The 10000-nt window shown below is 50.6% G+C and overlaps 2 protein-coding genes across 4 annotated transcripts in view; one reads left to right on the forward strand and one right to left on the reverse strand.

Annotated features, from left to right (window-relative positions):
• The window catches only part of ankrd22 (ankyrin repeat domain 22), a 2205-nt gene extending 819 nt beyond the window's left edge, over positions 1–1386 (reverse strand). The window contains exons 1-4 of the mRNA XM_068306326.1: positions 1303–1386; positions 462–653; positions 241–348; positions 72–149 (exon numbers count right to left, since the gene is read on the reverse strand). Coding sequence (XP_068162427.1) covers positions 72–149; positions 241–348; positions 462–653; positions 1303–1323 — 399 coding nt within the window. The 5' untranslated portion in view covers positions 1324–1386. The remainder of the gene's footprint in view (positions 1–71; positions 150–240; positions 349–461; positions 654–1302) is intronic.
• Positions 1300–10000, forward strand: part of stambpl1 (STAM binding protein-like 1) — a 9466-nt gene continuing 765 nt past the window's right edge. Inside the window, exons 1-14 of one of the 3 annotated variants that reach the window (XM_068306319.1) lie at positions 1300–1438; positions 2389–2552; positions 2761–3236; positions 5576–5694; positions 6834–7051; positions 7127–7202; positions 7266–7361; positions 7456–7662; positions 7859–8009; positions 9123–9265; positions 9345–9482; positions 9558–9670; positions 9772–9871; positions 9997–10000. The exon at positions 9997–10000 is cut by the window's right edge and continues 765 nt beyond it. In XM_068306319.1, coding sequence (XP_068162420.1) covers positions 5662–5694; positions 6834–7051; positions 7127–7202; positions 7266–7361; positions 7456–7662; positions 7859–8009; positions 9123–9265; positions 9345–9482; positions 9558–9670; positions 9772–9871; positions 9997–10000 — 1279 coding nt within the window. In that variant the 5' untranslated portion in view covers positions 1300–1438; positions 2389–2552; positions 2761–3236; positions 5576–5661. Of the gene's footprint in view, positions 1439–2211; positions 2285–2388; positions 2553–2760; positions 3237–5575; positions 5695–6833; positions 7052–7126; positions 7203–7265; positions 7362–7455; positions 7663–7858; positions 8010–9122; positions 9266–9344; positions 9483–9557; positions 9671–9771; positions 9872–9996 lie in introns of those variants that run through there. The other 2 variants (XM_068306322.1, XM_068306321.1) reach the window with 2 other exon arrangements.

Raw genomic sequence — 10000 nt, forward strand, 5'->3', positions numbered from 1 at the left:
GCACCAGGAAGTCCTCCGGCTTGCTGATGTTCGCATGAAGCTAACGCCGGGCGGCGGCTCATCACACTCACGTAGTCGACGGCGTCCACGTCCGCGTCGGCGTCCAGCAGCGCCTCCATCAGGTTCACGTTCTGCCTCTGCTTCTGTAGCTGAAACACAAACCATCAGGAGCACACCTGTCAGCGAACACACCTGTCAGCGAACACACCTGTCAGCGAACACACCTGTCAGCGAACGCACCAGCAGGAAGTAGCCCAGCAGCAGGATGGGCATCAGGATGGAGATCATCAGGTAGTCCAGCAGGGAGAAGGTCCTCCTGGACGCGTAGTGGAGACACGTCCTCTGTTTCTGACAGGTGTGTTAGCACAGGTGTTAGCACCACAGGTGTGTTAGCACAGATGTTAGCACCACAGGTGTGTTAGCACAGGTTAGCAACATGATGACATCGAGGTCGTAAGCACCTTATTGGTCAGGTGGACATCAGCCCCGTTGTCCAGCAGGTAGCGCACCACCTTCAGGTTGCCACGGCGACACGCAGCGATTAGGGGAGTGTCCCCCGTGTGCTCCTCCTGCACATTCAGCTGGGCGGGGTCTTTTTTCAGGAAGTGATACAGCTGACGGACGTCACCGCTGTACGCCGTCTGACAGGCGGGCTGAGGAGGAGGAGGAGGGTCAGCTGTGTGTGTGTGTGTGTGTGTGTGTGTGTGTGTGTGTGTGTGTGTCAGGAGGTAACTAAATAAACTGATGTAGCTGGATCTGGGCGTGGCCCACAACCAGGTGATGCAGGCAGCTAGCAGCAGCTAGCAGCAGCTAGCAGCAGCTAGCAGCAGCTAGCAGCAGCTAGCAGCAGCTAGCAGCAGCTAGCAGCAGCTAGCAGCAGCTAGCAGCAGCTAGCAGCAGCTAGCAGCAGCTAGCAGCAGCTAGCAGCAGCTAGCAGCAGCTAGCAGCAGCTAGCAGCAGCTAGCAGCAGCTAGCAGCAGCTAGCAGCAGCTAGCAGCAGCTAAGCAAAAAAACAAACGGAGCTCCTGAGCAGCCAATCAGAGGTGAGCAGCAGGTGAGGGACGGTCATGTGACGCCAGAACGTCGTTTAAAGGACATGTGTTCATGAACATGTGATAAACGTCATTCTGCTGACGTCACCATGAAATCCTGTTCTTTCCTTTGTTCTGTTAGCTTTGCCGCTGAACCGGATCCTCACGTGCGACCGAGGAACGCAAACCGGAAGAGAAATAATTAAACAAACACGAGGAAACATCACAGTTCAGTGATTACAGCCAGAAACCAGACACTCTGTCTTCTTACCTCCGAGTACACCAGCCCCATGTCCGCCAGACGAACACACCTGGACACGGAAGCCACGCCCCCTGTCGGCGGCACTTCCGCTTCTACAAAATAAAACCACCTGAGGACCAGATGTTTAATAGAACACTCCTCCAAAGTAAGACTACAGTGATTTAGTTTATACCTGATCTAAAGATTTAGTGAAGTTTAAGGTACATTATTTTATCAGCGCGGCGGAAATTAAGTAATTAATTACACTTTTTATCAAAGATGTTAATTAAAACTCTTTGATGATAAGAGTAAAGCTTTTGTCAATGTGAAGTCATTAAATTATTTTAATGATTAGTAGAATTACGTGTGTGTGTGTGTGTGTGTGTGTGTGTGTGTGTGTGTGTGTGTGTGTGTGTGTGTGTGTGTGTGTGTGTGTGTGTGTGTGTGTGTGTAGGTCGTTGTCAGCCGTCAGCTCTTCAGGTCAGATGTTAGTTTTCCCGTGTTGGTTTCCAGCAGGTCTTTCTTCTTGAGTTCATTTTCAAATAATCCAAAAAACAATTATTGTGATTGTGACAGAATTAGGTGTAATAACTCCTAACTGACGAACAGGACGTGACCTTTATTTGAAATACAATTTTTTTTTAAAGTTTCAGCAACAGAGAACCAAACGGGGAACCAATCCCCCAACATCACTGTCTTCTTCTATTAAATCTTATTTAAATCTTTATTTATTCAAAGCTGAACTAGAACCAATCATTTGACTTTGAGTTTTAATACGATAATCATCACCGTTCAACAGTGATCAATGAACATGTGAGAGAATCAATAAATCCAGCTCTACCTCGTGTGTCGGACGTCTGATTGGTCGATCGACTCGTCCTGATTTCAGACGTGACTTCCTCTTTCACTCCCGGAGGTCTGAGGCACCGGGCCTCGGCTGGACGCGCTTCTGCTTTTTACTTCTTTTTACTCATCATGCTAGCATCCTGCTAGCATTCTGCTAAGGCCAAAGGTCAACTTACTTATCGTTAATTCTTTAGGCTCACCCCCAACATGCTGAAAATAACGCCGACCTTTAAAGAATTACCATCTTCCTCTCCTCTTCCTCATGTGAAGGTTGTCATGACGACCAGCGTCCGACAGGGGGAGCCAGAGACCAGTTAAACCAGTTCGACCAGCAGAACCGGAAGAGGCTGCTTGTTCAAAACCTTAAACAAAGAATAGAATGAGCACTTGACAAATGATAGGACGTCACGTGACAGAACATCAAATCCATTCAGGTAATCCATAGGTGGTTCAGGTATTTAAAGGTGTGACGTGTTTTTGTTCTGTTAACTTTTATTTATCACAAAGAATCCTAAAAATAAAAATGATTGTTATATTTACATTTATAGAAATCAAACTTTACCAGAACAGTCTAGAGGTTTGTAATTGAACATATTTTACTCTGCCTTCTAAAAAATAAAATATATTTCCTGTTTTTAACAGAAGTTGAGTCCAGAGGATGAAGCTGATGAAGTCCTGACATCAAACACGCTCGCGTTCTGACGTCACATCTCGTGACGTCACATTAACAGCATCCACAGATATGCGTCAGACGTCTGAGCTTCTGATCGGTCGGTGTCCAGAAAAGGCGTCAGAGTGAGACGTCAGATCTGTTATACTCTTCAAGATTAACGCATGCGCAGATTGCAGCCCGTTGAAACCGGAAGTCGTGAGGCCGTCATCCTCTTTCGGAGACGATCTTTGAGTTCCACCTCTGTCGCCGCTCGGAGCCGCCGGAGCTCCGGTTCGTCTTCATCCGCCTCCGACCCCCCCACCCCACCGGACCGGTACCGGACCGGTACGTGCGGACTTCCGGGACTGCGTCCACGTCCGGTGTGAACGGGCGGGCTGTGACCCGGGTTACCGGTCCGTCCGGGCTGCACGTGATGCCGACAGGTGGTGGACGTCAGCGGGAGCCGGTAAGGACAGCGGCTGGTCCGGGGGTTCGATCCGGTTCCGTCCGGTTCAGGGTGTAACGGGTGTCTCTTGCGTCCCAACGGAACCGAGTGATCAGGAACTGATTTCTTGTGTGACGTCACTCGGGCAGGTTGTCTCCGCTTGAACGTTAATGATGAAGGCTCCGGTTCCGGTTCCAGTGTGTGGGGGGGGGGGTCTGAAGTCTGACCTTTGACCTATGACAATAGGTCAGGGGTAACAGTTTGAACCCAGGGGTGTTGCGGGATGTTTCAGCCTGACTGGTTCTGGTTCACCTGTGAACACACCTGTCAGGTGACCTGAGTGGGAGGATCTGCATCAAGAACCAGAACCAGTTCTGTCAGGGGTTTGGGTTCGGTCCCAGCCCCGCCCTCTGGATCCTGAGGGCGGGGCTGACCTCTAGCTGATCTCCCTGTGACCCCAGCCAACCCTGAGTGGGCTGTGTCCTCCTAAACCCGGTCTTTGAGTATCTGGTTCCACTTCTGGTCAGACCCCGCTCCTCAGACGGTGCTGACAGGTCACATGATCCATGTGGGATCCGCTGTGTTTCCACTTGATGGTGTGAAAGGGGTCAAAGGTAACGGAGCAGTGAATGTGGCTGAGCAGGATATTTGAGTGAAGGTGTGGACACGCCCACATGTGATGGGCTGCAGGTGTCACAGCCAATCAGTGAACGGCTTCATCAATCAGTCATTTCACCAGACGCCACGAATACGACCAACAGCTAACGTTTATTTAATTTACGGTGTGTAAGGTGTAACGCTAATGCCACTGTCACCATGTTACAGCTAATGCTAACGCTAATGCCACTGTCACCATGTTACAGCTAATGCTAATGCTAATGCCACTGTCACCATGTTACAGCTAATGCTAACGCTAATGCCACTGTCACCATGTTACAGCTAATGCTAACGCTAATGCCACTGTCACCATGTTACAGCTAATGCTAACGCTAATGCCACTGTCACCATGTTACAGCTAATGCTAACGCTAATGCCACTGTCACCATGTTACAGGTAGTGCTAACGCTAATGCCACTGTCACCATGTTACAACTAATGCTAACGCTAATGCCACTGTCACCATGTTACAGCTAATGCTAACGCTAATGCCACTGTCACCATGTTACAGGTAATGCTAACGCTAATGCCACTGTCACCATGTTACAGCTAATGCTAACGCTAATGCCACTGTCACCATGTTACAGCTAATGCTAACGCTAATGCCACTGTCACCATGTTACAGCTAATGCTAATACCACTGTCTCTATGTTAAAGCTCATGCTAACGCTAATGCCACTGTCACCATGTTAGAGCTAATGCTAATACCACTGTCACATGTTAGATCTAATGCTAACGCTAATGCCACTGTCACCAAATTACAGCTAACGCTAATACCACTGTCACCATGTTGCAGCTAATGCTAACACTAATACCACTGTCACCATGTTGCAGCTAATGCTAACACTAATACCACTGTCACCATGTTACAGCTAACGCTAATGCCACTGTCACCATGTTACAGCTAACGTTAATACTACTCTCACCATGTTACAGCTAATGCTAATGCCACTGTCACCATGTTAGAGCTAATGCTAATACCACTGTCACCATGTTAGAGCTAATGCTAACGCTAATGCCACTGTCACCATGTTACAGCTAACGTTAATACCACTGTCACCATGTTACAGCTAATGCTAACGTTAATACCACTCTCACCATGTTACAGCTAATGCTAACGTTAATACCACTCTCACCATGTTACAGCTAATGCTAACGTTAATACCACTCTCACCATGTTACAGCTAATGCTAACGGTAATACAACTGTCACCATGTTACAGCTAACGCCAACTCTATTGTCTCTCTGCTAGTCGTAGCTAACTCTATTGTTTCTGCTAGCCGTAGCTAATGCTAACTCCATTACCCACATCTTGCCACCGCTCTGCTTTTCTGGTGCCTGTTGTTTGCTAGCAGGCTGCAGCGCCCCCTGGTGGACTGGAGGGTCACCTTGATCCGTTGGGGGTCAGATGTTCGTTGGGGTCAAACGGGGACGACGCCTCTGATTGGCTGTTATTGATTGACATCAGGTGATCGTTCCGGCAGGACGCCGGTAGCAGATGAGAGTGGGAGGCATGTTTCTCTCTGTTGTGTCATGACTCACCAGAGACTCACCGGTCGTCATGGTAACCAGGGACCAAACTGAAGGACGGGCAGTAATAACGCTCTCAGAGCGGCCGCTGTGATTGGCTGATCGTGGTTGGTGTTTAACTCCATGCAGGAGTTAAATGAACGATTCACCCAAACCTACTCCGTCTGTGTCCAGCAGTGAAGCATCATGGGAAGCAGCAGAGGGACGAGGCGGCTGCGGGATGAGAACGGCCTGTGACACACACACAATCACACACACACATGATGGAACAAGGCTTCAGTCTAAACATGCTGGTGAGTGACCTGTGTGTGTGTGTGTGTGTGTGTGTGTGTGTGTGTGTGTGTGTGTGTGTGTGTGTGTGTGTGGAGACATTGTGATGGACTGTTGATTGGAATAATAATAATAATAATAATAACCAGTACTTTAATTGTCCCTCTTGGGGAAATTCTTTTCACACATGTACATATGTGTTAATTACACACACAGGGGTTAGAGGTTACCGGCCCCTGAACACACACACACTAGGGGCGTGTAGGCATGCAATTAGTACAGAGAGGACATACAGAGTACAAGGGAGGCGGAGTGACGGGTCGCGCACGAGGGTCGCCCCCCAATGAGCATCTTGTAGGGGGGACGGCGCCTTGCTCAAGGGCGCCTCCGGCAGTGGCTGGGAGGTGAGCCGACGCCTCCCACCGTCAGCTCACACTCCGGAGGATCTTCTGGCGGGAGCGGGATTCAAACCCCCGATGGCTGGGCGATCCTGTCTTCAAGACGATTGGTCTACCGCTGAGCCACTGCCGCCCCGAATGGAGTCATGTGACTGGTCATACACTTGAACGTGATTGGCTCCATATGGAGGCGCTACAGATGTCGAGGAGCCAATCAGAAACCTGCCACTGAACTCCAGCTATTTCAGCCTTTATGCTAAGATATGCTAACTATTAGCAGATTACAGCTGAGAGAAGAAACATCCTCAATGTAACCCTAACCTAATCCCAACCTTAAACCTAACCCTAACCTTAAACCTAATCTTAAACCTAACCCTAACCTTAAACCTAACCCTAACCTTAAACCTAACCCTAACCTTAAACCTAACCCTAACCTTAAACCTAACCTTAAACCTAATCTTAAACCTAACCCTAACCTTAAACCTAACCCTAACCTTAAACCTAATCTTAAACCTAACCCTAACCTTAAACCTAACCTTAAACCTAATCTTAAACCTAACCCTAACCTTAAACCTAACCCTAACCTTAAACCTAATCTTAAACCTAACCCTAACCTTAAACCTAACCTTAAACCTAATCTTAAACCTAACCCTAACCTTAAACCTAACCCTAACCTTAAACCTAACCTTAAACCTAATCTTAAACCTAACCCTAACCTTAAACCTAACCCTAACCTGACTGGGCGTGTGCTGGTGGCGGTGCAGAAGAAGCTGGCGGCGGAGCCGGACTACACGGACGTGTCGCTGGCGGCGGCGGAGCGTGTACGTGCGCTGGGGAAGCTGGGTAGCAGCGTGGAGATCAACGAGGACATCGAGCCGCGGCGCTACTTCCGCTCCGGCGTGGAGATGGAGCGGATGGCGGCGGTGTACCTGCAGGAGGGCAGCCTGGAGAACGCTTACGTCCTCTACACCAAGTTCATCACGTGAGGCGCGGCCCCGCCCCCTGGTGATGTCACAGGTCAGGTGACGTCAGGCTGACGGATGGCGTTTGTTTCCAGGCTGTTCGTGGAGAAGCTGCCGGCCCACAGGGACTACCCCCACTGCAGCGCCGCCGAGAAATGCCTCATCATGAAGGTGACGCGCCCTGAGCTAAGCTAACGTTAGCATCCTGCTCGCGCTAACACCCCCCCTCTGCAGGAGCTACAGGAAGTGGCGTTCCCCCGGAAGGACGAGCTGAAGAAGCGTCTGCAGGAGAAGTACAGCAGGGAGCACGCCGAGTACCTGCGCCTCCAGGTGGGCCCCGCCCCGCCCCTGGCCCCGCCCCCCAGCGCATGGTGCAGCTGCTAGCGGGCCTTCACCAGCATCATGTGACCTCCTGTTTCCTCAGAGCCAGGCGGTGGATGGGTGTGGCGAGCAGCTGCAGCATCTCTCCCTATTGGATGAAGACAGGAGGCTCCTCCTACTGGAGGAGGAGCGCCAGCGAGTCTCCGCCCTGCGGCGGATGCAGATCGAGTCTGAACAGTTCCGCTACTTCGAGGACCAGCTGAGGCGGCAGGAGCTGGCCAATAGGAGAGCAGAGAAGGCGGGGCAACAGGTAATACCAGTAGCATTGTAGGTATTGTAGTATTGTAGGTACTGCTGTAGAATTGTGCGTGTTGCAGTATTAGTATTGCAGTATTCTAGGTACTGTAGCATTGTGGGTATTATAGTATTGTGGGTACTGTAGTGTTAGTATTTTAGTATTGGTACTGTAGCATTGTGGGTATTTGTAGTTCTTCTTTATTCTACAGGGCGGGGCCAAAGTGCCTGAGGTGACGGATGGATCCTGTCTGTCACGCCAGCCAATCAGAGATGGCGTCCTGCCGCAGGGGGTGTTCCCTACCAGGCACCAACCACCAGGTCCTGTCAGCCAATCAGCAGCCAAGCTGGCTGGTGTCTGCAGTGAGTCTCCACACACACACACACACACACACACACACACACACACTGGGCTTGCTGTAGCCATTGTCCACGTCGCCATAGGCGTGTAAATTCCACGCGGCTGTGGTCTCTAGCCGGTGAAGCCACAGCCGCGTTCTTATTTTTAGGAAAAAAAGGTTCAAACTTTGTTGGACTTGTGAAATCCCCGAGAGAAAACTTTTTCTCTCGCTCTTCTTTGTCGTCTTCTTCGTCAGCGCGCATGCTGACGGAATTTAGTCGAAGTGACCCGAACGCTCCCGATGATTAAATATGCACTGGGGTCATGACCTCTCGTCCAATGAAAAACAAAATATTGTTTTTTCCAAGCTGAACCCGTGAATTGGTGTAAGACAAGGAGAGGACCATCGATCAAAAGAATCCAGTGTTTCTAGTAGAGTTTGTGTTAAAGTCCTCATTAATAAACAAATGGTGAATGCTGAGGGGGGGGGGAGTGGAGACAGACCGATCAGAAGGTCAATGAAAGATATTATCAATACTTGTTAGTAGTCTTAGACTTTTGTTCCCTCTGACCAGCAGGAATAACCAGCGATGATGTAAATGTGTTTTCACCTCGCTTGATGTTTTATGTCTTTTTAAATTGAAATGAAAAATCATGTTATTGAATTAAATAAATAATCTAAACTAAACTCTGTCATACCAATGGTGTTGGTGGTGGTCAGAGTTAAATGTCTTCTAGTCTCAGTAAACTACCAGTAAACACTGAGTAATATTTAGTCTGACTGTATCTTCAGAGTGAATGAAGTTTTCAATGGTTGAATCTCACATTCATTCCTGCATCAAGTAGGACAGAAATAAAGAGAGTTCAGCTCCAGCTGCTGGCTTTAGGGGGTTTTTGGAGGGAAACTGAACACAAGATGTTGTCCTCAATGCAGGAAAACAACCCCATTTTCGGGGGGTACCCCCCCACACCCCTCACGATGACCGTTGGTCGTCCGTGCACCGCCGTCTGGGACACGCAGTGTCTTTTGTGTCTTGTTCAGTTCTTTTACACGGAGCCACAGCAGCTTCGTCACACCAGCTGCTGGTGCACGCCCACACCGCTGTGTGCTGACGGGGGGGTGTTTGTTTCCTCAGCCCAGCAGGTGGAGGGCCTGAGGCGGGTGGAGGGCCTGAGGCGGGTGGTGATCCCCACTGACCTGACGCGCCGCTTCCTCCTGCTGGCCGCCGCCAACAGCTCCAGAGGCATTGAGACGTGTGGCGTCCTGTGTGGACGGCTGGTAGGTGGGGGCGGGGTCAGGGTCAGGGCTAACCCTGACCCTGATCCGGACCCCGCCCCCTCTCTGTCTCCGCCCCCAGACGCACGACGAGCTGCTGCTCACACACGTCCTCGTCCCCAAGCAGACGGCGGGACCCGACTTCTGTCACACCGAGAACGAGGAGGAGCTGTTCACACACCAGGACCAGCAGCAGCTGCTCACGCTGGGATGGATCCACGTAACACACACACACACTCTGACCCCTGACCTCTGACCTGTGTGGCAGACCCCTGACCTCTGACCTGTGTTGCAGACCCACCCCACGCAGACGGCCTTCCTGTCCAGCGTTGACCTCCACACACACTGTTCCTACCAGCTGATGCTGCCGGAGGCCATCGCCATCGTCTGCGCCCCCCGGCACAAGGAGTAGGTTCACACCGCATTACCCAGCATTCTTAGGCCGCACCTGTGATGGCGTTGACTCAGGTGTGTGTGTGTGTGTGTGTGTGTGTGTGTGTGTGTGTCAGCACTGGTGTGTTCCAGCTGACGGGGCGGGGCATGGCGGAGGTGTCTGGCTGCAGCCTGAAGGGGTTCCATCCTCACTCCAGGGACCCCCCTCTGTTCAGCGTAAGCAGCTGAATGTCCCACACCCCCTGAATGCCTCACGGCTGTTCATCCCCTGATGCATGCTGGGATGCTGCTTTAGCATTAGCTCCTTTAGCATTAGCTTCATCTGCTCTTCTCTCTCTCAGGTGT

The sequence above is a fragment of the Antennarius striatus genome, chromosome 21 (assembly GCF_040054535.1).
Source record: "Antennarius striatus isolate MH-2024 chromosome 21, ASM4005453v1, whole genome shotgun sequence".
Taxonomy (NCBI): domain Eukaryota; kingdom Metazoa; phylum Chordata; class Actinopteri; order Lophiiformes; family Antennariidae; genus Antennarius; species Antennarius striatus.